This window comes from Peromyscus eremicus, chromosome 15 (assembly GCF_949786415.1).
Source record: "Peromyscus eremicus chromosome 15, PerEre_H2_v1, whole genome shotgun sequence".
Classification (NCBI taxonomy): domain Eukaryota; kingdom Metazoa; phylum Chordata; class Mammalia; order Rodentia; family Cricetidae; genus Peromyscus; species Peromyscus eremicus.
The window spans coordinates 22,939,581-22,967,360 of record NC_081431.1 but is presented as its reverse complement, the minus strand read 5'-3'; the positions used below and the strand labels follow the sequence as shown (position 1 = coordinate 22,967,360).

General features: G+C 40.4%; 1 protein-coding gene across 1 annotated transcript in view; it reads left to right on the top strand.

The window, feature by feature from the left end:
• The window catches only part of Cd84 (CD84 molecule), a 43,829-nt gene that overhangs the window by 3,140 nt on the left and 12,909 nt on the right, over positions 1 to 27,780 (top strand). The window contains exon 2 of the mRNA XM_059280349.1: positions 16,359 to 16,697. Coding sequence (XP_059136332.1) covers positions 16,359 to 16,697 — 339 coding nt within the window. The remainder of the gene's footprint in view (positions 1 to 16,358; positions 16,698 to 27,780) is intronic.

Genomic DNA, 27,780 nt, shown 5'->3' with positions numbered 1-27,780 from the left:
TAACTGTTCTTATATCTTAAATTAATCCATTTCTATAAATCTATACCTTGCCACGTGGCTCGTGGCCTACCGGCATCTTCACTTGCTGCTTGTCATGATGGCGGCTGGCAGTGTCTCTCTGACTCAGCCTTCCACTTCCCAGAATTCTCTTCTCTGCTTGTCCTGCCTATCCTTCCTGCCTGGCTACTGGCCAATCAGTGTTTTATTTACTAACCAATCAGAGCAACATATTTGACATACAGAACATCCCACATCCCAAATGGATCTTGAGGTAGATAGATTCCCAACTTTCTAAAGAGCTGCCATAATGGCTGTTTAAGTTGGCACTCCCACCAGCAATGGATGAGCATTCCCTTTATTCCATATCCTCTCCAACAACAGCTGTCACTAGTATTATTGATCTTAGCCATTATGACAGATGTAAGGTGGAATCTCAAAATAGTTTTGATTTGCATTTTACTGATGACTAAGGATATTGAACAATTCTTTAAGAGTTTTTCAGTCATTTGAGTTTTCTCTATGGAGAATTCCCTGTTTAGATCTGTATCCCATTTTTTAAACTGGATTATTTGGTTTTCTGATATCTGGTTTCTTGAGTTCTTTATATATTTTAGATATTAGTTCTCTATTAAATGATAAGTTGCTAAAAGTCTTTTCCCACACTATAACATGAATTGCTAAACAGTCTTACTAATAAAAAACTCAGAGCAAGATATTGAAGTGAAAGCTGAAAGATCAGTGGGACAGAACAAGCCAGCCACAAGTTCTTACCGCTAGGAAATCCTCAGCACAAGCAAGCTACTTCCTGTATACTCACGCCTATATACCTTTCTGTGCCCTGACATCTTACTTCCTCTCTCCACCCAGCTACATCATTTCCTCTTTCCGCCAAGCTCTGTCACTTCTTGTCTGTCTATACAGACCTCCAGACCTCTATGGTTAACTAGTGCTAGGATTCAAGGAGTGTGCCACCAAGCCTGGCTCTGTTCCCAGTGTGGTCTTGAACTCACAGAGATCTGGAATAATCTCTGCCTCCTGAACGTTAGGATTAAAGGTGGATGCTACCACTACCTGATCTCTATGTTTAAAATAGTGGCTGGCATTTTCCTCTGATCCCCAGGCAAGCTTTGTTAGAGCACAAATAAAATATCACCACACCATTCTGTAGGCTGCCGTTTTGTCTGAATGAAAGTGTCCTTACAGAAATGTCTCAGTTTCATAAAGTCCCATTTATTAATTGTTGATCTTAGTGCCTACATTATCCATGTTCCATTCAAGAAGTCTTCTCCTGTGCCAATGAGTACAAGGTTATCCCCAACTTTCTCTTCCATCAGTTCAGTATATCTGATTTTTATGTTGAAGTCTTTGATCCACTTGGACTTGAGTTTTGTGCAGGGTGATAAGTATGGAGTTATTTGCATTCTTCTACATACAGACATCCAATTAGACCAGAACCATTTGTTGACTATTCTTTCTTTTTTCCATTGTATAATTTTAGTTTCTTTTTCAAAAATCACGTATCCAAAGGTCTGTGGATTTATGTCTGGGTCTTCAATTCAATTTCAATGATCAACACGTCTTTTTTATGCCAATACCATGCTATTTTTATTACTATATCTTTGTAGTATTACTTGAAATCAGGAATGGTCAGACGTCACAAATTTCTTTTATTGTTCAGGATTGTTTTAGATATCCTGGTTTTTTTGTTTGTTTGTTTGTTTGTTTTTCCATATGAAGTTGAGAATTGTCCTTCTGTCAAGTTCTATGGAGAATTGTGTTGGAATTTTGATGAGGGTTGCACTGAATCTGTAGACTGCTTTTTATAGAATGATAATTTTACTATGTTAACCCTACTGATCCATAACCATGGGAGAGTTTTCCATCTTCTGATATTTTTATCTATTTCTTTCTTCAACATCTTACAGTTTTTAATCATACAAGTCTTTTACTTGCTTGGTTAGAGTTAACCCAAGAAGATATTTTATATTTTTTGAGGCTATAGTGAAAGATACTGTTTCCCTGATTTCTATAGGAAGGCTACAGATTTTTATGAGTTAATTCTGTATCCAGCTACTTTGCTGAAAGTGTTTATTACCTGTAGGAGTTCCCTGGTGGAATTTCTAGTGTCACTTATGTATACTACTATATCATCTGCAAATAAAGATACTGTGACTTCTTCCTTTCCAATTTATATGCCCTTGAACTCCTTTAGGTGTTACTGCCCAGGGGTGGAGAAGTAGACAAGCTTGTCTTGTTTCTGATTTTAGTTGAAATCCTTTGAGATTCTCTCCATTTAATTTGATGTTGCCTGTGGGCTTGCTGAAAACTGCTTTTATTATGTTTAGATATGTCCCTTGTATCTCTACTCTCTTCAGGATCATGAAGGGGTATTGGACTTTACCAAAGGCCTATTCTGCATGTAATGAGATAATCACGAGGGTTTTTTTTTCTTTCGGTTTGTTTATATGGTGGGTTACATTTATTAGTTTTTGTATATTGAACCATCCCTGCATTTCTAGGATGAAGCCTACTTGATTGTGGTGGATGATCTTTTTGATATGTTCTTGGGTTCAGTTTGCAAGTATTTTATTGAGTATTTTCTACAAGTTTCTTAAGAATATACTTTTGATTATCTGGAGTTCCTCAAGTGTCTGTTTTTATGCTTCCTGTTTTCATTTCTGATTTCGTTAATTTGAATATTCTAGCTCTGCCTTTTATTTTGAATAAGTGCTTGTCTATCTTGTTGATTGTCTCAAAGAACCAACTCTGTTTCATTGATTTTTTTGAATTGTTCTCTTTGTTTCTATTTTATTGATTTCAGCCCCAAGTTTATTTCTTGCCATCTACTCCTCTTGTGGGTGATTACCTCTTTTTGTTCTAGCACTTTTAGGTTGCTGTTAAATTGCTAATATGAGATCTCTACAGGTGTTTGTTTGTTTGTTTTTAGGCCTTTTAGAGCCACTTTCAATTGTGTCCCTTAAGTTTGGTTATGTTGTGTATTCATTTTTCTTTCTTTTGTTGTTTTTTTTTTTTTGTATTTTTGTTTGTTTGTTTTTTCGAGACAGGGTTTCTCTGTGTAGCTTTGTGCCTTTCCTGGAACTCACTCTATAGCCCAGACTGGCCTCGAACTCACAGAGATCTGCCTGGCTCTGCTTCCCAAGTGCTGGGATTAAAGGCATGCACCACCACTGCCTGTATTCATTTTTCATTGGAATCTAGAAAGTCTTTCTTAATTTCTGTCTTGGTCTATTTTTCATTCAGTAGACAGTTGTTCAGTTTCCATAAGTTTCTAAGCTTTCTGTTGCTTCTGGGTTTGGTTGGTTGGTTTGGTTGTTTGTTGTTTTTTTATATCCAGCTTTAATCTATGGTGATATGATAGGATATGGGGAGTTATTTCAATTTTCTTGTATCTATTGGGACTTGCTTTATATCCAAGTATGTGGACAAAGCTTCATAAGGTGCAGAGAAGTAGGTGTATTCTTTTGGGTGAAATTTATTGTAAATATCTGTTAGGTCCATTTGGTTTATAATGTGTTAGTGCTATCATTTCTCTGATTAGTTTTTGTCTGGATGACCTGTCTGTTTGTGAGAGTTGGGTATTAAGGTCTCGCACTATCAGTTTGTGAGGGTCAGTGTGTGACTTAAGCTGTAGTAGTGTTTCTTTTACAAACTTGGGTACCCTTGTGTTTGGGCATCGTTGTTAACAATTGCAATGTCCTCTTGGTGGATTTTTCCTTTAATGAGTGTGTAGTGTCCTTCCCTATCTCTTTTGATTAGTTTTCATTTGAAGTCTAATTTTTCTGATACTAAAATGACTACACCAGCTTGTTTCTTAGGTCCATCTTTTTGGAATATCTTTTTCCATCCCTTTACCCTAAGATAATGTCTATTTTTGACGTTGGGTTGTTTTTCTTGGATGCAGCAGCAGGATGGATCCTGTTTTCATATCCATTCTGTTAGTCTGTATCTTTTTATTGAGGAAATGAGATCACTGATATGAGAAATGTCAGTGACAAATGATTGTTGATTCCTATTCTATTGTTGTTGGTAGTGATGGTAATGGTGGTGGTGGTGATGGGGTGTGTGTGTGTGTGTGTGTGTGTGTGTGTGTGTGTGTGTGTGTGTTTGTCTGAATATGCTTGAAAAATTAACCAAGTATGGTGGTATACATCTTTAATTCCAGCATTTGGGAAACAGAGGCAGGGGAGTTCTAGGCCATTCTGGTCTACATATTGAGTTCCAGGCCAGTCCTCTATACATAGTGAGACACTGTCTCAAAATCATGTATATGTTAGCTAATCCTGTTGCTGTGTTTTATACTTGTGTTTCATGCTTTTTAAGAAGGGTCTGAGTTCTGTTGTACAGAGATCCTGGACAGGACTTGGTTGTTTGTGGCATGGTTCAAGGAAGCTAAACAGGAAGAAAAGTGGTAGCAGTTTGAGCTTGAGTACAGGCTATTGGGGTTCTGTAAAGGAAACCAGGGATGAGATATTCATTTTGTCAGGGATAGTTAAAAAAAGGAGTGAGGCCTTGTTTTCAAAGAAGTCAGGTACGGATCACCCTAAGTGTACCTATGTTTCCCCTCTTATGGTTATTTCACAGATACTTCCTGAGGGCAAGATATGTTCTAAATTCCTCCTGCTGCTGTCCCTGGTAGAGTGGTCCCTTCTATTCAGTGTTGGGCATGGTCCTGCTTTTCTGCCCTTCCCCAGCAATCAGAGCAATGAGACAGCCAAGGGCTGAAGGAGAAATGCATGTAGACATCTCCATTTTCCCTGGAATCACTGGTTCAAGGAAGTTGGAGACAGCGAATCATGACTTCTTTGTGCTGGAGAAGCTTTTTCAAAACCAAGACTTCCAGTCTTATGCTCTGATTCAATGTTCTCATTGCTTAGTGAACTCTGTGACTGATTGTCCTCCATGTGTCCTAGAGCTACTTAGTCAGCCTCCGGGGACAGATCATTTTACAGAAGAGTCCACCACCTTGCTTCTTGCTCATTCTCTCTACAAGTCTTTTCTGTATTGATTTGATTATTTTCCTTTCTCCTCTCATTTTTGTATCTATTTGTTCAACCCTTCCCTTTGATTTTTCTCCTATCTCCCATCAATAAGAGCAAACATTAACCATATATGAGGCAATCACTATATGTCTGACATAATTTTAAGTCCTCTACAATTATTACTTTGTTCAATCCCATGATACCCTATAAGATGGAGAGTACTAATAAGCCCATTTTCAGATGACAACATTGATACATAGACACTCAGAGGTACTTTGGTCCAAAAGTGAGGAATTTTCTTTTATTCAAAGTTTAAGTATGTGCTAATAGGAAAAGTACTAGTAAAGCAATGGATGGCCATGTCCCCACCTGTTTGAGATTTTGTGTTTGATTTAGATTTTTAAAGTATTGATTAAGAGTAACCTAAATCTTAATAAAGATGACATAAAGTAAAAACATCTGGAAAAAAATGGTATACTGCTGTGCAGGTTGTAGGTGTCTTTAAAAAAACTGTGACATAAGAATTTCTATAGTTATGGAGAGTGACATAGGATTTCTGCTGCCCAGTCCTTTCTTACCTCATTGCTCTCAACATCTCTTGACTTATTTTGACTAATTATAACTGACTCTTATCTGAGTGTTGTAGATTCACGCTGTATCTGTTCATCCTCCCAGGTCTCAAATATGGAGGGAGCTAGTCACACTGTTAACTCTGGAATGGAGAACAAAGAAAAAAAAGAGAGTTTAGCTACTGCCTCACCCCCGAAACAAGAACAAGAAATGCTTACTTAAAGAGACACGAAGAAACAATGGGTGGCAATGAATGTTAAGCAATATTCAACTGTCCCTACTTCCTCTAACATAACCTCCCACCTCACCCAATGTCACCAACCTAAAGTATTATTTTAGTCCCTTCAACAATGATTATTTGTTTGGTGAATATTTATGAGTGTGGTGTGTGTGTGTGTGTGTGTGTGTGTGTGTGTGTGTGTGTGTACGAGTATATATGCCCATGGACACAAGTGCATATGTGTACCTGCATGAGGAGGTCAAAGGTCAACACACAATGTCTCTCTTGATTCCATTCCACCTTACTTTTTAAGACAGGTTCTCTAATTGAACCTGGAGTTCACTGATTCAGCTAGATTCCCTGGCCAATGAGCTTCCAGGGATCTGCTCGTCTCTTCCCCGCCCCACTCCCCCATGGTGCTGGAGTAACAGATGTACTGGAGATCTGAATCCAGGGCCTCATGCTTACTAAGCAGTTGCTTGACAGACTGAGTCATCCCTCCAGCCTCTCATTTGTTTCGCATTTAATAAGCAATACAGTGGTCAGGATATGCCAGCCCACAGATACCAGCTTGGTTAGCTCTCATGACCCTTCTTTATTAATTAATTTATTTATTTTACATCCCAACTGCAGCTTCCCCTCTCTTCTCCTCTCACTCCTTCCCCCTACCTCCCCTTCACCACCACCCCTTCAACCCACCCCTCCTCTGTATTCGCTTAGAAAGGGGTAGGCCTCCCATGGGCATCAGCAAAGCATCTCCTGACACTTTTATGAGGTCAGTGTTATTCCTAGTGCCATAGTAAAACTGAGGAAACTGAGGCATGGAGGAGTTGCTAAGTTTTCCTAGGACTGATGGCTAGTATCACATAACACTGGTAGTCACATCCAGGAAGTCATGTTCTTAAACAGTAGGTCAACAGTGACTTACAAAGGGGCAGGCCAAGGAGGCTCCTCAAGGCAAGACCTCCTGAGGGTCTCTGAATTCTTCCCCATGAGTACACAAACTGGAGAGATCTGTCACATTATCTAGTCCTCCAAGTACCTCGAAATGACAGCTCTGCTTAGTTTCATTTACCAGCTAGGACCCTGAGACTTAGCTGTTCAGTACATTCTTGGGTGTCTACCTAGTCAGCAATGAAGGGGGCAGACAAAGGCACCTTGGCCTAAGAACTGCCATTTTCAGACTCCATTTTACCTGCAGGGTGAAATAAAGATCAGGTTCCCAAGCCCTAAGGGAGCTGAGAACTTTCCAATGGCTGACCAATCTCCTCCTTAGACGACAAATAGTCTGCTATGTCCCTTAGTTCTCTAAAAACATTATGGCTATTCCTAACAACAGAAAGAACACATGAATCTGATTGGTTGGAATGAAAAGCCCCCATTTTGTGTCAGTTGACAGTAGAAAGTCCCTGATCTTTGACTTCTGATTGCGAAAATTGTATCTGTAACTTGGCAGCAAATGTTTGTGATTTTTGTGCTTACAAACCCTGCTTCTGCCCCCATTTGGGGCTGCCAGGAGAAACAAGGCTCCCGAGGCCCTGTCCTGAAGCCCTGGTTGATCAGTGACTGTTTTATGTAGTGACTTATTAAAGTCTTTGGAACCCATAAGTGCCGTCTCTCTCCCTCCTCATGGATCATGAGGGACTGGGTGTAACCAGCAATAGAGCCTGGCATGGAATATGTTTCTTGATCTGCAGTTTGCGGCACTGTGGCTAACTCGTGGGTCCCCAGTCTATAGTTTTCTATGTGGATTTTCCTTTCAAACAGAGCAGATGTTCCAGTAGAAGGAAGCTACAATTGGCTGACTGACCCTTCTTATTAATCAGTTTAAACTCTGACCAAGACCGAGAGACCAGTGAAGAGTTTGCAGTTTCGCTGTCAGATTTTCTGTCTTGTTTTATCTCATATTTCTATTGACAAATGAGAGGGTGATTGTACCTATAGTAGGAAAAGGGATTCATGTTTATTCTCCACCCTCCCCACAAGAAATACTTAAAAACCATCCACTGGTTATAGGAGAAATATTGGTGATGAAAGCAAAGACTCTGCATTAAACGAGGCTGTGTCCAGGGAAGGAGGGGTGATGATAAATTAATATACCCATTTGAGACTTCAGTAGTGTTGTCTGGCACAGAAACAAAACACAAGGAGTGGGCTGCTTGAGCACTGATGGTCAGGTGTCAGAACACAGTCCATGAGTGAAGCTGTGTGAGGAGAATTATGAGTGCTTGTGAGAAAACGCCAAGAAAACAGCACAAGAGTCTTGTGACGTCAGTCCTCCAAAGCACAGGATTGTTCTTGGAATGTGCTCTTGTGCCCCTCCTAGGTGTAGCAAATGGGAGTGGGTTTGCTTCTGATTACCCATTTCATTGACTGTAGCTTGTCCTTGTAATTATATGTTTGTCCTTGTAATTATATGTAGCCTGAACTTGTGTGAGCCTTGCTTACATGATGGCCTTGCTTGAAGCTCAGAATAAAAATTATCTGAGGCTCTAAATAAACTTAGCTATTGCATGAGACATTAGTCTGCCTCATTTTTAGACTCCATTGTTCCAGGTCCCAGTGCTGTTAGAGTGGTGATGGTCAGGAAAGCTCCTTTCTGATGGGAGGATGCTAGAGTCAAGACCTACATAAGATGAAGGAGTGCTGGAGAGTCAGCTAAGAGAAGAGAACAGAGCATACACGTGCTCGGAGATGAAGTGCTCCTGGCCTATATGGCTGTTGAGGGAGAGAAAGGATGGAGGTGAGTGACTGAGGTCTGATCTGGCAGGGACCAGACGATGGTGAAGTGTGTGAAAGGAAACTAAGTGATTTCACAAGCCCACCAGACATGGTGTAAGTTCCTCATAGAACTTAAGACGGTCCACAAGGAGACAGTCTAGCCCATCAAGTTCTCAAACTCTTTTGTTTGTTTACTCTTTTTCAAATGTCTTTTCTCATCATCTCTGTCATCTACTTCCAGTAGCAGCTTTTGGCAGCTAACTTATTCATGAAATGTGCATTTGTAAAGTCCACCCACAGACACAGAATATATCATCCAATAAAACACAGGTCACTGTCTAACCCATGAAGTGATCTGTCATGACAGGAGAAGTACTCCAGACTAAAGAAAGAGCAGAAGGAGAGCAAGGCTGCCTTTTACAGAGGGTCTGTCCACGGTGCTCTAAACATGCTGGTGTCATCTCATGATCTCTGCTCCAGATTCCCTCTTCCCCAGAGCTACCTAAAGGATCACTGCAAACAGACTTTTACCATGTGTTGTAGTTTGAATATGCAATATCTGCCCCCCAGCTCCCAAATCTCATGTTAAAGCCTTAGTTTTAATCTGTTGGGCTTTGGGAAGTGATCATATTACAAGGGTTCTAACCTCACCAATGGGTTAATCCTTTGATATATTCTAAATCTGATGACAGTGTTGGGAAGTGACAGAAAGTAGGAGATGGGGTCTAATTAGGGAGCGTTGATTACTGGAAGTTATGCCCTAGAAAGGGATACCTTGTTTCCAGACTCTTCTGTTCTTTCTCTGGTTACTGGGTACCATGAGAAGAAAATCTAGCCTCTGCTGCATGCTCCTTGCTGTGATATTCCACCTTGCCTCAGCTTGTAACAGTGGAGGCAAGTAACTATGGACTAAAAACTATGAACTTGGAGCCAAAATAAATCTGCCCTCCTCTGATGTATGTTATAGGTTCTCTCACTATGGGATCTGAACAGACATCATTCAAACCCGCCTCAGTGGTAGCCATTTCTAGTCCTTGTTTCTTCTTTGTGGTCTGTCACTCACTCTTCCCTTTTGTGATCTACTATATGGAAGTTTGAAAATGAATCTGGTCAGCTGATGTTGTAGCTGAAGTCTTTACACTTCTTCACTTGGATCCCAGGGTTTCTGGAACCATTTGGCCTGTTTCATCAATCTCTTGTAGGCTTATAAGACCGTGTCTCAAAGTTTTCCCATCAAAATAATTGAAACTACCATTTATATGTACCACCCAAACATTGTGCTAAGTGTTATTTCATCATACGTTATTAAATAGTTATTCACATTTAGAAATGTAAAATTGAGGATCATTGGATTTCAATAATTTTTTTTCAAAATTATACTAATTGGCTCAAATATATCTAAATTCAAAACATGTACCTATTGTCAGACTTCCTAAAAAGTTTGACCCTGGTCTCCTTATTCTTAGCAGCTGGTCTCACCTTCTACATGACTGAAGGGGTGAAACCATCAAGAATGATTATCTTTCAATTTGTTCGTCTACACTAAATGTTTACTGTTTTAAGCATCTTCTGTGTGCTATGATAATAGTTCTATGAAACAGACTTTATTACAGTCCATATTGTAGTCAACTTTAAAAAGGGGCTCATCAAATCAACACAGACCCAGCTGGCTCAAACCCCTGTCCCTTCCACCTCCCCAAGAAGGATAATATGGCTTCCCATTGGATTATCTCACATGCTTTCCAATCTTAAAGATCATCAATACACTTCTGTCTTGTTAGGGTTTTTATTGCTGTGAGGAAACACCATGACCATGGCAACTCATATAAAGAAAACATTAAATTGGAGTGGCTCACTTACAGTTTTAGAGGTTAGTCTATTATCATCATGATGGGGAGCATGGAGGCATGCAGGCAGACTCCAGCTGAGAGTGCTACATCCGGCAGGCAATAGGAAGTGGACTGACTCACTGGGCAGTATTTTGAGCATAGGAAACCTCAAGGCCCACCCCCACAGTGACACACTTCCTCCAACAAGGCCAGACCTCCTAATAGTGCCACTCTCTTTGGGGCCCATTTTCTTTCAAACTACCACACCTTCCAACACATAAATTTAAAAGCTGTTTTCAGCCTTTGAACACTCTGAATCATTATATCACAGACAACCCCTTCTTGAGACTATAGTAGGCTCCCTGCTGATGACGCTCTTGCCATTTGGCCTGCTTGTTTGTTTTGTTGTTGTTTTGATAATTCTTCTGTAACTGTGGACACTTCTCACAGGCTCAGCTCCAGACTTTTATCTTTCTATATCACCAACCTCAATACTTGGTTTTCTCATTATGATTCCTAACATTTCTCAGGGGCCCAGCTACCATGACAAAATAAAGCATAAAGAAAAAGAGATAGAGAGAATATTTTCCCTCTTCTAAAAGACATTGAAGGCATATATAGTACCTTTACTTATATTTTATATTCAGTTGGCCAGAACTTAGTGGCATGATGACACTTCACTAGCAGAAAACAGGATAATATAGGCTATTCTGGTGGTTATCTACCCTTTTAACCATCAAGGATTCTGTCACTATGATGAAGGAGAGAACAAATATTGGAAAATAGCTAGCAGGTGTAATAAGTCTTTTTCTGTCCCACCAACCAACTCCCAAATAATGACACAGAGACGTCTTATTATGAAAGCTCAGCCTATAGCTTAGGCTTGCTCCTAACTAGCTCTTATAATTTAAATTAACCCATTTATATTAATGTTGTTGGAATTTCTAAAGGTCTTTTAATGAAAAACCTGGAGCCAGATATTGGGGTAAATACTGAAAAATCAGAGAGACAAAGGAACCAGCAACCACCACGTCTTACCTCTAGAACTTCTCAGCCTGAAAAGCCTCAGCTGAATAGCCTCTAGTTCCTGTCTCCTCAAGCCTTATATACCTTCTCAATTCAGCCATATCATTTCCTATCTCAACTTTCCTAATGCTGGGATTAAAGACGTGTGACTCCCAAGTATTGGAACTAAAGGTGTGTGCCACCACTGCCTGACTCTGTTTCTCTCCTAGACTGACTCAATCTCATGTAGTTCAGGGTGGCTTTGAACTCACAGAGATCCAGAAGGATCTCTGCCTCCTGAGAGCTAGGATTAAAGGTATGTGTCACCATTGTCTGGACTCTATGTTTAATCTAGTAGCTTGTTCTGTTCTCTGGTCTTCAGGCAAATTTTATTAGGGTACACAATACATCACCACATATTATTCTATATTCTATCATGTGGTGTTACCCCTCTTCCATCTTGTACTTCCTGTTTCCTCTCTGTGTCTCTTGGCATCTCCTTCACACCTAGATTCCTCCTCCTCTACCTTTCTCTACCCAGAAATCCCACCTATACCTCCTGCTTGGCTATTGGATGTTCAGCTCTTTATTACACCAATTACAGCAATATATCTTTATACAGTATACAAATATCCCATGACAAGCAGGTTCTGTTGCCACTCTCTTCCATCCAACAATACCTCTAGACCATACTTTCTCCTATCATCCTTCCTTCCAACTGCTTACTTAGGTGGTCCAATCTCATCTCAGATTTAGCACTTCTAACACTAGCCTTGTCTTTTCCCTTTGACATCTTTCCTGAATATCTGTTTTCCAATATTAGGTTTTCACTGACAGAAAGCAGAAACTAAAAATAAATAGCAGAACAAGTGAATTTTATTAGGTGCCTATTTCTTCATTTCCCTTCCTTGCACTATCTCTCAAACTGAGCCCTTCCTTTCCTTTCCTATTATAACTCCCTTGGTTCATGCCCTGATGGCTACATTAGCCTCTTAAAGTTCTCTCTAGTTTATTTACAGCATATCTATTTCCTCTATTACCAAAGCTTCTTTTTCTTTCTGTACATCGTTAGTATTTTAAATTACCCCAACATATAATCTTAATCTTAATCCTTAAAAACTTTAATAGATCCCCCTACCTATTGGATAAACTCAAATTTAAGAGTGTCCCAAATCCAAACATAATTTATGTTTCTAATGTTCTTCCCCCCTCTCTCCTCACCTCCCCTATCATGAAAATCTGGACTCAATTGACATCAAAACTTGTGAACGTGGATTCAGAACCCAAAGACCTGAGACACCTTTCCTTCTCTATCTTTCCAATAAGTTTTTTTTTAACAGCCACAGTTCAAAGTACTCTTTCTCTTTTTTGAGTTTTGACTGAAATTGCCATTGATGGATGTCATTCATTTGCCTGACATTTCCCACTTCACATTGCAAAGGAAAGTTGTGTGTGTGTGTGTGTGTGTGTGTGTGTGTGTGTGTGTGTGTTTATGTGTATGTGTGTGTGTGTCTCATCACCCCAACTTGGTATTAATTCCCCTGAGGCTCAAACGTGGGGCTTCATACAGGACATGCAAATCTCAGCCCCCTTTCAAGACATTTTTGTGCCACAAGTTCTCTCCAAAATTGGATTTTGCTGAGATTCCCTCCAGTGATATTATACTATTCGAGTCTCTGTGGCATGTAGAAAAATAAATATTGGAGTTGATTGGCAGACAATTCCTTTCTTTGAAAACTGAAGTGTTTTAAGAGCAGATTGAAATCTGCCAAGTAGAGCAGTTAAAAGCATCCAGATGAGCTTTACTTGAACTATACCATAAATCTGTTTAAGGGAGATCCAATATGGCCTCAGCATCACTGAGCCCTCATAGGGAAGGGCCATGCAATCTTGAAAATGCATGTACCACTTGCTCGTGATCAACACCAGGAATAATCCACATTAGTTTCACTTGGACAGTTAACAAAGCACCTCTGCTCACATTGCACTGTTTGCTGCTCACTAGTTGTTGTTGATTGTTTTTGCTCTTTTGGAAGGCCCGCCACCCAACTCCCAAATAAGTCACACATGGAGGATTATTTTTAATTGTAAATGCCCAGTGTTAGCTTTTCTTAACTTAAATTATCTCATCTACCTTTTGCCTCTAGGCTTTTTCCTTTTCTTACTTCTATATATCTTACTTTCACTCTTACTGCATGGCTGAGTGGGTGGCTGGGTGGCTGAATGGCTGGGTTGCTGGGTGGCTGGCCCCTGGCATCCTCCTCTCCTCATTCTCTTGCTCTTTCTTCTTTTTTTTTCTCTCAGATTTCTCCTATTTATTCTCCCTGCCCGACAGCCCTGCCTATCCTTTCTCCTGCCTCGCTATTGGCCATTTAGCTCTTTATGAGACCATCAAGTGTTCTAGACAGGCAAAGTAACACAGCTTCACAGAGTTAAACAAATGCAACATAAAAGAATGCCACACATCTTTGCACCATTAAACAAATATTTCGCAGCATAAACAAATGTAACACAGCTTAAAATAATATTCTACAACACTGAGTAGATGGGGCCAATGTTACAGCTATTTTAGACTGAGAAAGGTTTTGTAACTGTATTGAGTTTGCCCCATTTGAAAGCAGGTGCCCAGTCTGGAGCCTATCTCATATGTTTTTCAGCTACTTGCTGAAGCCCCAAAGCTACCTCTCTTGGAGCAGTTGTGTGCCTTTAAATGCAGCAGAAAAGTCAGTTCACACCTATTCAAACTCTTTGGTTTTTTTCTCCGAGAGCTCAAGGTCTTGCAACATCATCAGCAGTGCAAAAAGCTGCAGTATTTCCCCTACAGTGTCACCTACACATCACCCTCCCTGCTCCATTGCTCTTTGAGAGCCTGGCATCATTTCCTGAATGACTTTGCTGTAGGGAGTGGAGCATAGCTTAACACAAACACCACATTCAACCACTTGTGATTGCATGATTGCTCTAATACCAAGAAGTTCTCAGCCCTAGCAGATGGCCCCCGTGTTTCAGAAGGCGATGATGGAATGTAGCCAGAATTAGATATAATATATCTGATTCATCTCATACCTAACTTAAACCCAAAGAGTCAAATGACAGTTAAGCCATAGGACGTCAATTCAAAAAAGCCTTGAGACATGTAGGAGATCTGAGACAGGGCTTGGCTATGGCATTTGCAGGACCCAGTGCCAAATGAAAATTTGGGGCCCTCTGTTTGAAATGCATTAAGCATTTGGAAGTCACACAGCAGGAGAAAACAAGTTCAATATCCTTTGAGCCCAGCTTCTGGGATCTATACCTGAGACAGAAGCTAAGGTATTCCAAGTGCCCTCTGTGAACCCTATCAGCCCAGGAAGATAAGATCTGGTGACAGTTGGTGTTGGGGACTTCTGCAAAGTGTGGCTGCCACAGATAGCATTAGCCTAACTTAATGTTCTCTGTATGTTTTCTTCTTATCATCCTTTCCCTTTGGCACTCATCATGTTAGCTTTTGTATTCCATGGCTCCTCAGGGCTGTAATGGTTTCCTATTATCCCTGTGGTCCTAACATAGCATGGATGCGTAGGTAGTACGTAATAAATGTTGGTAGGTAAAGTGTCCCTACTTTCCTCCTGCCCCATCCCTCCTTGCTGTAGTGCCCTAAAACATATTGACTTGGCTTTCCCATTCCAACTAAGTCACCAGTACATTCTTCCTGATGGAAAACCTTCCACTGACCCAAACGGAAAGAGATTCATGTTAGCAGTCCTGGGATCCTGCAGTAGCTACTGAGCTGAAGGGCAAAGGTGGCCATCAGTGAGAGCACCACCAGGTTAAGAAATTCTTTCATTTTAGTGATTTGCATTCTCAAAAGACCCTCTGTATAGCAAGCCCTATGTCAACTTTAGAGTTAACTAGAACCCACTTATGTGGAAATCATGGCTTGGCCATTGGGGCTTACACATAACTATTTCACATGAAAACAGCTCAGCTAGTTGTTCATGATTAACACCATTTCTGGCTGCTCAGTTCCCATGTCATATCCATTATTACATACTTCATGTATCATCCATGCCAATCTCAAACACTGCTAATTATTAAAGAATCCCCAGTAAGAGATCTGTTGTATTAAAACATGTTTTCCTAGATGCATAAATTCTGAAGGCTAGAAGGCATTCAAGAAAAAAAAAGACCAGAAACCTTCATTAGGTCCAAGATATCAAATGCGTCCCTTTTCTGGTCCTTCTGCCCAGTAATAGAAGAATTTTGGATGAGTTCCAGGAGTATGTGGGTCACTGCTTTTTTTGTTTGTTTTTTGTTTTTTACTGTGGTCCTCAAAAAAACACATAACATTTTTTCTTTTATCCTTAGAAGATACAGGCAAAGATTTCTGGCAAAATTATTCCCTAAGTTGGTGGGTTTAGGGGTATCTTTTCTGTTCCCTCTGTCTTCCCAAACTACATAGAGTATTTGACACACAATAGATGAGTATCAAAGTGTGATACTCACACTTACAGAGTGAATTAAGTATTGGAATTCACTCTTGTGTTGCATAGACTGTCTTGAAGCAACTTACAAAATAGGCTAAGTTCATTTCTTCATCCATTCATTTATGAAGGAATACATGTATTTCTTCAGGGATAGTTTTGTTTCAGACAAATTTGCAGGTATTTAGCTAAATTTTGGTGGTCATAGCACATTAAACATACCTAAAGTAAGTCGGGCAGTTGTTGTATGACTTTAATCCCATCACTCTGGAGGAATAGGCAGGCAGATCTCTTAGAGTTCGAAGCCAGCCTGATCTACAGAGGGAGTTCGAGGACATCCAGGCCTACACACACACACACACACACACACACACACACACACACACACACACACACACACACGAAAAAAAAACCACCTAGAATGAAAGAAGAAATCCTCAAGACACAGGATGAACAGTGTCTGAGGAAGTTCCTCAGTGATACTCAAGAAAGAAGGAACACAAGTGTTTCAACAGTCCGATGGTTTATGATTTTCTATTTATATCCTCAGGGTCTGAAGCAGCAGGAAGAGGCGCAGATTCATCCGTGGTGTATGGGATTCTTGGGGAGTCGGTTACTTTCCCCTTAAACATTCAAGAGCCACAGAAAGTTAAGAACATTGCCTGGACTTCTGAATCATCCGTTGCTTTTGTAAAACCAGGACTCCAAGGAGCACCACCTGATGTTACTGTGACCCAGGTCATTTATGAAGGACGACTAGATGTCATAGCTCAGAACTATGACCTAGTCATTAGAGACCTGAGGATGGAGGATGCGGGAACTTACAAAGCAGACATAAATGAAGAGAATATCCCCACCACCACGAAGCACTACCACCTCCGTATCTACTGTAAGTTATGGGAGAACAGAGGGCAGACTTTACTTTTGCTTTGGAGATTTCTGATCTAAAGCACACCCATATTTCTGAGAATGGTTTCCTAACTCTTTCATACTCATAACTGTATAAGCATAACAGCACCTCTAAAGGTCTAACTTTAGTGGTGGCCAGCACAGACTTTAGCTATATTATTTTTCCAGCAGGATTTGTCCTTGGATCTTCATTTTCCTGTTTTATTAAATGCCAACAATCATACTATTCAATTCACAAGAGTTATTATGACACTCTAGTAAGATACCATCTGCAAAGTGGTCTTTACAAAGCTTCTTATTTCAAAATAATTGCAGAATGCGTAGGAAAGTTCAAAGAACCACAAAAGGAGGTGCTGTGTGCCCTCCATTTTCCCCTCTTCTGTTCCTTTAGATCCAACAACCCACCCGTCTGATTCCCAGTGCTATAGCAGACCCTCTAGGGTGACATCTCTCCACTGTCTCCCTGAATCCAAGGAGATGAAATGCACAAGTGCTAGTTGAACACTCTCCTCCAGTAAGAGTTAATACAGAACTGCAGTTCAGTGTGCAAAACAGGAAGTTGATGTTAGTGCAGTTTGCAGAGCTTACTTAGAAGGCTCCACCTGTATCTGCGCTTATTTATGAATAGAATCTCTTGTAGTCCTATAGAACTTAATCAAGTGTGTAGCACTGGATACCACCATCAAGGTAGTTAAGTGCACCATCCCAAGATTCCCTTGTCTCAGCTTGGAGGGTGGAGATCTGTCAGCCCCGACCCTTGCTTTCTCTGCTCAGCAGCTTTGTGCAGATAACATCTCTGTTCCTGTTGAGAAAATGAAATGAGATTGTAGTTTCACCATTATGAATACCCTACCCTACACACACACACACACACACACACCACACACACACACACACACACACACACACACACAACACACACACACACATACATACACACACACACACACACACACATACATACATACACACACTTAAAGTCTCTCTAAAAATAGGTAAATATAGTCTTTTTGGGGGGCTTCAGCTATGCTGGAGTATTCAGGGCCTGCTGTGGTAGGGTTGCCGGGGTCCAGTGGAGACATATTACCCTGCCTGTTATTGACTGTGCTTTGATGCTGGCATCTAGGCACCTGAGATTGGAATAATTATAAGTCTAGGTGCTGATTTGGGGATTTGTCTTTTTGGGGTGGGTGTTTTGTTCCTTGTTTTTATTTCCTCTCTGGATTTTCAGAGACTGTGATGGATATGTGTTGTCTGGTAGGAAATTTTCTTTGGAACTGATAGTTGTGACCACTGAGGGTTTCAGGTAAAATGTGTTTCTGGGTATTGGGAACTGACACTTAGGACCTGGGATAGGCTAGGGAGCTGAAGAGACTCACAGAAGAGGAGAGGAGAGTATTCAACTAGCATCTGCTTATTTCATCTCCTTGGAATGGGAGAGTCAGTAGAGAGAGGTCACCCCAGAGGATCTGCTATATCACTGAGGACAAGACTAGGGGATTGGATCTAGAGGAACAGAAGGAGATGGGAAGATCTACAGACAGCCTACCTGCTTCCCTGGCAGGAGTGGCCTGTGGATTAGCAGGAAGTGCCTGCTGGAGTTGGGGGCCGGGATAGAGCAACCAGTGGGGAGAGGGAGGGTGGAGGAGAAGGTCTGTGGGAGCCACAAGATATGTGGGTGGGAAGTTAGAAGGAAGTAGGTGTTCCGTTGTGGACCTGGGGTTGAGACTGGGGTATTGGGTTTGGAAGAGAGGAGGGACTGGTGAAGGTCTTCTGTTAGCTTACCTGTTTTCCTGGCCTGCTCAACTGGTATATTTGCAGGGAATGCCTGCTGGTGTTTTCTGGAATGCCTGTTGGAGGATGGGATACTGTTGGAGTTGGGGAAAGGAAGGTTGGAGGAGAACATAGAGGTCTTCAAAGAGGAAATTAACAAATTCCTTAAAGACGTGCATAAAAACACAAACTAACAGTAGAAAGAAATGAATAAAATTGTTAAAGACCTGAAAAGAGAAATAGAATCAATAAAGAAAACCCAAACTAAGGGGAATTCTGAAGAGGAAAAATTTAGGAATTTGAACAGGAAGTACAGAGGCAAATTTCACCAACAAATATGAGAGATGGAAGAGAGACTATCAGGTGTTGAAGATATTATAGAGAAAATGGATAAATCAGTCAAAGAAAATGTTAAATAGAAAAAGTTCCTGACAAAAAAAAATGTAGTGGTATTGTGTTCCCCAAAATATTGTGCACCCTAATGAACTTTTCTGGGGTCAGAGAATAGAACAGCCACAATATTAAACATAGAGGTTAGGCAATGGTAGCACATGCCTTTAATCCTAGCAATCCAGAGGCAGAAATCCCTCTGGATCTCTGTGAGTTCAAGGCCACATTGGAAACAGCCAGGCATGGTGACACATGCCTTTAATCCCAGAAAGTGAGCTTTTAATCCCAGGGAGTGATGGCAGATAGCAGAAAGGTATATAAGGCGTGAAGACCAGGAACTAGAAGCTTTTAGCTGGTTAAGCTTCAGGCTTTCAAGCAGCAGTTCAGCTGAGAGCCATTGGGATGAGGACACAGAAGCTTCCAGTCTGAGGAAACAGGAACAGCTGAGGAACTGTCGAGGTGATGAAGCTGTGGCTTGTTTTGCTTCTCTGATCTTCCAGCATTCACCCCAATAACTGGCCTCAGGTTTGATTTTATTAATAAGACTCTCTAAGATTCCTGCTACAAAAAAGGGGCAAGAAAACTACTTTTGCATCAGTGACTGAACAGGGACATAGAAGGTTTCTGTAACAAACCCTGCCCCCACCCTACCCCTCCAAAAAAATGTAACAGCCTAGACAGGGAACTATTGAAGAGAGCTCTAAAATTTGTGACAAGGATGCTGATGTGTAGCTCACCACAACTGACGGCTTCTTATGAAGTTGCGGGTGGAGTAGGACTCATTTTTCTTTAAGGGGCTGGCTACTGTAAGTTTAACTATGCTCCAGTGAATATATGAACAACAAAAATTGGACTCCTCCTCCTCCTCCTCCTCCTCCTCCTCCTCCTCCTCCTCCTCTTCCTCCTCCTCCTCCTCCTCCTCCTCCTCTTCTTCTTCTTCTTCTTCTTCTTCTTCTTCTTCTTCTTCTTCTTCTTCTTCTTCTCCTTCTTTTTCTTCTTCTTCTTCTTCTTCTTCTTCTTCTTCTTCTTCTTCTTCTTCTCTTCTTCTTCTTCTCCTCCTTCTCCTATTTAGGGGGACACAAGGGTGGAGGTGGACCTGGGAGGACTAGGAAGTGAATGTGACCAGGGTGCATGATGTGAAATTCCAAAATAATAAATAAAAATATTATGTTTAAAAAAATACAGGAAATTTGGGACACTATTAAAAGGCCAAACCTAAGAGTGACAGTATTAAGGAAAGAAAAGAATCCCAGCTCAAAAGCCCAGAAAATATTTTCAACAAAATCATAGAAAAAAATTTCCTAACCTAAAGAAGGACATGCCTATAAAGATATAAGAAGCTGAGCTGGATGAGTGGGCTTTTTCAAGCCCACTACCTGTGATGAGACACCTCATGAAGCCTTGAGGCAGGGAGAAGGACTTGGGCTTGCCTCTACTGGATGTGCCTCTCCATGGGAGGCTTTGCTTTCTTGTGGGTGGGAATGGGGGGTGGGTTAAGAAGGGGAGGCTGGGGGTGGAGAGGGAGGAGGGAAGAGGGGGACCTTTAATTGGTGTGTAAAATGAATGAAAAAAATCTTAATAAAAAAAAGGAAAAAAAGAAAAAGAAGAAGAAAGAAGAAGCTGAGCCAGGAGGTGGTGGCACATGCCTTTAGTCCCAGCACTTGGGAGGCAGAAACAGACAGATCTCTGTGAGTTTGAGGCCAACCTGGTCTACAGAGCGAGATCCAGGACAGGCACTAAAACTACACAGAGAAACCCTGTCTCAGGGAGGAAAAAAAAAGATAAAAGAAGCTTATAGAACACCAAATAGACTGGACCAGAAAAGGAAGTCTCTTCAACACATAATAATCAAAACACTAAATCTATAGAACAAAGAAAGAATATTAAAAGTTTCAAGAGGAAAAGACCAAAGTAACATATAAAGGCAGACCTATGAGAATCACACCCAACTTCTCAACTGAAACTCTAAAAGCCAGAAGGTTCTGGACAGATGTGCTGTAGACACTAAAAGACCATTGATGTCAGCCCAGACTACAATAACCAGCAAAAGTTTCAATCACCATAATGGAGAAAATAAGATATTCCATGATAAAACCAAATTTAAGCAATATCTATCACAATCCAACCCTACAGAAGATGCTAGAGGGAAAATCCAACCTAAGGAGGTTAACTACACCAATAAAAACACAAGGAATAAATAATCTTAAAGCAGCAAAATCAAAAAATGGGAAGCACACACACATACACACACACACACACACACACACACACACACACACACACACACCCCTGCCAACAACAAAAACTAAGTGACAGGAATGAAGAATCATTGGTCATTGAAATCTCTCAATATCAATGGTCTCAATTCCCCAGTAAAAAGACATAGACTAACAGAATGGATGTGAAAACAGAATCCATCCTTCTGCTGCATCCAAGAAACATACCTCAACATCAAAAATAGACATTACCTCAGAGTAAAGGGTTGAAAAAAGATATTTAAAGCAAATGGACCTAAGAAACAAGCTGGTGTAGCCATTTTAATATCAGACAAAATAGACTTCAAACCAAAACTAATCAAAAGAGATAGGGAGGACACTACATACTCATCAAAGGAAAGATCCACCAAGAGGACATTGCAATTGTCCTTATGTTGGGTACCCAAACATAAGGGTACCCAACTTTGTAAAAGAAACACTACTACAGGTTAAGTACCATACTGACCCTCAAACACTGATAATGGGAGACCTTAAATCCTCGTTGTCATCCAAGCAAAAACTAATAAGAGAAATTCTGGACCTAACAGACTTCATATACCAAATGAACCTAACATATATTTACAGAACATTTCACCCAAACAAAAAAGAATATACCTTCTTCTTTGCACCTCATAGAACTTTCTCCAAAACTGACCGCATGCTCAGACACAAAGCAAGTCCCAGTAGAGAAAAGAAAATTGAAATAACTCCATGCAGCCTATCAGACCAACACAGATTAAGGCTGAATATCAACAATAACAAAAGCAACAGAAAGCTTACAAACTATGGAAACTGAACAACTCTCTACTGAATGGAAAATGGGTCAAGACAGTAATAAAGAAAGAAATTAAAGATGTCCTAGAATTCAATGAAAATGAATACACAGCATATCAAAACTTGTGAGACACATTGAAAGCCGATCTAAGAGGCAAGTTCACAGCACTAAGTGAACTTTAAAAAAAAACTGGAAAGATGTCATACTAGCAGCTTAAGAGCACACGTGAAAGCTCTAGAACAAAAAGAAGTAATCACACATAAGAGGAGTAGAAGGTAAGAAAAATGATCAAACTCAGGGCTGAAATCTATACAATAGAAACAAAGAGAACAATACAAAGAATCAATGAAACAAAGAGTTGGTTCTTTGAAAAACCAACAAGATAGACAAGCACTTATCCAAATTAACTAAAAGGCAGAGCAAGAATATCCAAGTTAACAAAATCAGAAATGAAAAGGGGGGGCTAGAGGGATGGCTCAGAGGTTAAGAGCACTGGCTGCTCTTCCAGAGGCTCTTCCAGAGGTCCTGAGTTCAATTCCCAGCACCCACATGGTGGCTCACAACCATCTGTAATGAGATCTGGCACATAATAAATAAATAAATCAAAAAAAAAAAGAAATGAAAAGGGGACATAACAACAGACACCTAGGAAATCCAGAGAATCTTAAGTATATACTTTTAAAACCTGTACTTCACTAAATCGGAAAATCTAAATTAAACAGATAATTTTTGTCGTGGATACCACTTATCAAAGTTAAACTAAGATATATAAGCAATTTAAATAGTAAAATAAAAGTACCCATTAAAATCTCTTAACCAAAAAAAGCCCCGAAGCCAGATTTTAACATAGAATTCTACCAGAATTTCAAAGAAAAGTTAAGGTCAATCATCCTCAAATTACTTCACAAAATAGAAACAAAAGGAACATTACCCAGTTCATTTTATAAGGCCATATACCCAAACCACATAAAAACCCAACAAAGAAAGAGACTTACAGATTAATTCCCCTTATGAGCATACATGCAAAAATATTCAATAAAATACTTTCAAACTAGGGCTAGACAGATGGCTCAGAGGTTAAGAGCACTGGCTGCTCTTCCAGAGGCTCTGAGTTCAATTCCCAGCAACCACGTGGTGGCTCACAACCATCTATAATGAGATCTCATGCCCTCTTCTGGCATGCAGGCATACATGCAGGCAGAACACTGTGTACATAATAAATCTTTAAAAAAAATTTCAAACTGATTGCAAGAACACGTCAATAAGGTCATCCACTATGATCAAGTAGACCTCATCCCAGAGATACCATCGTAATCCACTATATAAAGAAACTGAATGAAAAAAAGACATGATCATCTCATTAGATGTATAATAGGCCTTTGATAAAATCCAACACCCCTTCAAGATAAAACTCCTAGAGAAATTAGGGATACAAGGGACATAATTAAACATAATAAAGGCAGTTTACACTAGGCCTATAGCCAACATCAAAGAGACTGAAGAAAAACTCAAAGCATTTCAATTAAAATCAAGAACAAGAGAAGCTTGTCAGCTTCTCCATACCTATTCAATAAAGTATTTGAAGTTTTAGGTAGAGTGGTTAGACAGCTGAAGAAGATCAAGAGCATACAAATTGGAAAGGAAGAAGTCAAAGTATCTATATTTGTAGATAGTATATAGAAGTGACCTTAAAAAACCCACCAGGGAACTCCTACAGCTAGTAAACACTTTCAGCAAAGTAGCTGGATACAAAATTAACTCACAAAAATTAGCAGAGCCTCCTAGGTACAAATGACAAATGGACTGAGAAAGAAATCAGGGAAATCACACCTTTCACAATTGCCTCAAAAAATATAAAATGTTTTGGGGTAACTAACCAAGCAATTAAGAGAATTATATGACAAAAACTTCAAGTCAGCCAGGCGGTGGTAACACATGCCTTTAATCCCAGCACCAAGGAGGTGAGGCAGATGGATCTCTATGAGTTCAAAACCAGCCTGGGCTACAGAGCTAGTTCCAGGACAGTCAGGGCTACACAGAGAAACCTTGTCTCAAAAAAAAGACAAAAAACAAAACAAAAGCAACAACAAAAGAACTTCAAGTGTTTGAAGAAAGAAATAAAAGAAGATATTAGAAGGTGGAAAGATCTCCCATGCTCAAGGATCTGTAGGAATAATATAATTAAAAAAGATGGCTATCGTACCAGAAGCAATCTACAAATGCAATACAATCCCCATCAAAAATTGAACACAATTCTTCACAGAACTTGAAAGGACAGTTCTGAACTTCATATGGAAAAACAAAAAAACAGGATAGCTAAAACAATTCTGAACAATAAAAGGACTGCTGGAGGTCTCACCATTCTCAAATTTCAAGTTGTACTACAGAGCTATAGTAATAAAAACAGTGTGGTATTGGCATAAAAACAGACACGATGATCAGTGGAATCAAAGTGAAATCCCAGACATAGATAAATAGAGCTATTGACACCTGTTTGTTTGTTTGTTTGTTTTATAAAGAAGCCAGAAATACACACTGGGGGAAAAAAGACAGCATCTTCACCAGGTGGTGCTGGTCAAATCAATGGCTGCACGTAGAAGAATGCAAATAGATCCATACTTATCACCCTTCACAAAACTCAAGTCCAGTTGGATCAAAGACCTCAACATAAAACTAGACACCTTGAACCTGATAGAAGAGAAAGTAGGGAATTGAACTTGAACTCATTGGCACAGGAGACAACTTTCTGAGAAGAACACCAATAGCACAGGAACCAAGACTAATAAATGGGACCTCATAAAATTGAAAAGCTTCTGTAAGACAAAGGGCACTATAATTCAGACAAAGCAGCAGCCCACAGAACTGGAAAAGATTTCTTAGCAACTCAACGTCTGACAAAGGACTAATATCCAAAATATATAAAGAACTCAAGAAACTAGATATAAAAAACCAAGTAATTGAAGTTCTAGCCAGAGCAATAAGACAACATAAAGAGATTAAGGGGATACAAATTGGAAAGGAAGAAGTCAAGCTTTCCCTATTTGCAGATGACATGATAGTATACTTGAGCAACTCCAAAGATTCCACCAAGGAACTGATACAGCTTATAAACACCTTCAGCAACATAGCAGGATACAAGATCAACTCAAAAAAAATCAGTAGCCCTCCTATATACAATGGACAAAAAAGCGGAGAAGGAAATCAGAGATACATCACCCTTTACTATAGCCACAAATGACATAAAATACCTTGGGGTAACACTAACCAAGCAAGTGAAGGACCTATATGACAAGAACTTTAAGTCCCTGAAAAAGGAAATTGAAGAAGATGTCAGAAAATGGAAAGATCTTCCATGCTCATGGATAGGCAGAACTAACATAGTAAAAATGGCAATCTTACCAAAAGCAATCTACAGATTCAATGCAATCCCCATCAAAATACCAACACAATTCTTCACAGACCTGGAAAAGAATAATACTCAACTTCATATGGAAAAACAAAAAACCCAGGATAGCCAAAAGAATCCTGTACAATAACACAACCTCTGGAGGCATCACGATCCCTGACTTCAAGCTGTACTATAGAGCTACAGTAATAAAAACAGCTTGGTACTGGCATAAAAACCGACATGTGGACCAATGGAATCGAATTGAAGACCCTGACATTAATCCTCACACCTATGAACAAATAATTTTTGACAAAGAAGCCAAAAGTGCACAATGGAAAAAAGAAAGCATCTTCAACAAATGGTGCTGGCAAAACTGGATATCAACATGTAGAAGGCTGCAAATAGATCCATATCTATCACCGTGCACAAAACTTAAGTCCAAGTGGATCAAGGACTTCAACATAAATCCAGCTACTCTGAACCTGCTAGAAGAGAAAGTAGGAAGTGGTCTTGAACGCATTGGCATAGGAGACCACTTTCTAAATAGAACACCAGTAGCACAGACACTGAGAGAAACAATCAATCAATGGGACCTCTTGAAACTGAGAAGCTTTTGTAGAGCAAAGGATACGGTCAACAAGGCAAAGCGACAGCCTACAGAATGGGAAAAGATCTTCACCAACCCCACATCTGACAGAGGACTGATATCCAGAATATATAAGGAACTCAAGAAATTAGACATCAAAATGCCCAGCAGTCCAATTAAGAAATGGGCTATAGAACTAAACAGAGAATTCTCAACAGAGGAAACTCAAATGGCTGAAAGACATTTAAGGAATTGCTCAACATCCCTAATCATCAGGGAAATGCAAATCAAAACAACTCTGAGATACCACCTTATGCCTGTCAGAATGGCTAAGATAAAAAAACACTGAAGACACCTTATGCTGGAGAGGTTGTGGAGCTAGGGGAACTCTCCTCCACTGCTGGTGGGAATGCAAGCTTGTACAACCACTTTGGAAATCAATATGGTGCTTTCTTAGAAAATTGGGAATCCATCTCCCCCAAGATCCAGCTATACCACTCTTGGGCATATACCCAAGGAATGCTCAACCACACCACAAGAGCACTTGTTCAGCTATGCTCATATCAGCATTGTTTGTAATAGCCAGAACATGGAAACAACCTAGATGCCCTTCAACTGAAGAATGGATAAACAAAATGTGGTACATATACACAATGGAATACTACTCAGCAGGGAAAAACAATGACATCATGAGGTTTGCAGACATGGATCTAGAAAAAAATCATCCTGAGTGAGGTAACCCAGACTCAGAAAGACAAACATGGTATGTACTCACTCATAGCAGGATACTAGATGTGGAACAAGGATGACTGGACTGCTACTCACATCACCAGGGAGGCTACCTGGAAAACAGGACCCCAAGAAAGACACGGGGATCGCCCAATGACAGAGAAATGGAATGAGATCTACATGAACAGCCTGGACATGAGTGGAAGTAGTGAAGGGCGAGGGTCGAGGGAAAGAGAGCTTGGGGGAGTGGGAGATCCCAGCTGGATCAACAATAGAGAGGGAGAACAAGGAATAGGAGACCATGGTAAATGAAGACCACATGAGAATAGGAAGAAGCAAAGTGCTAGAGAGGCCCACAGAAATCCACAAAGATACCCCCACAACAGACTGCTGGCAATGGTCGAGAGACAGCCCGAACTGACCTACTCTGGTGATGGGATGGCCAAACACCCTAACTGTCGTGCTAGAAACCTCATCCAACTACTGAGGGATCTGGATGCAGAGATCCATGACTAGGCCCCAGGTGGATCTCTGGGAGTCCAATTAGCGAGAATGAGGAGGGTTTATATGAGCGAGAATTGTTGAGACCAAGGTTGGATAAAGCACAGAGACAAATAGCCAAACGAACGGAAACACATGAAATATGAACCAATGGCTGAGGGGTCACCAACTGGATCAGGCCCTCTGAATGGGTGAGACAGTTGATTGGCCTGATCTGTTTGGGAGGCATCCAGGCAGTGGGACCGGGTCCTGTGCTCATTGCATGAGTCGGCTGTTTGAAACCTGGGGCCTATGCAGGGTCGCTTGGCTCGGCCTGGGAGGAGGGGACTGGACCTACCTGGACTGAGTCTACCAGGTTGATGTCAGTCTGCGGGGAAGGCTTTGCCCTGGAGGAGATGGGAATGGGGGGCGGGCTGGGGGGAAGGTGAGGGGGGGTGGGAGTGGGGAGAACAAGGGAATCTGTGGCTGATATGTAGAACTGAATTGTATTGCAAAATAAAAACTAAAAAAAAAAAAGAAAAGAAAAAAAAGCTTTAAAAAATTAAAGACAAAACAGCAATAAAAAAAATAAAAAAAAAACAAGTAATCCAATTCAAAAATGGAACACAGATCTAAACAGAGAATTCTCAATAGAGGAAACTCAACTGGCTGAGAAACACTTAAAGA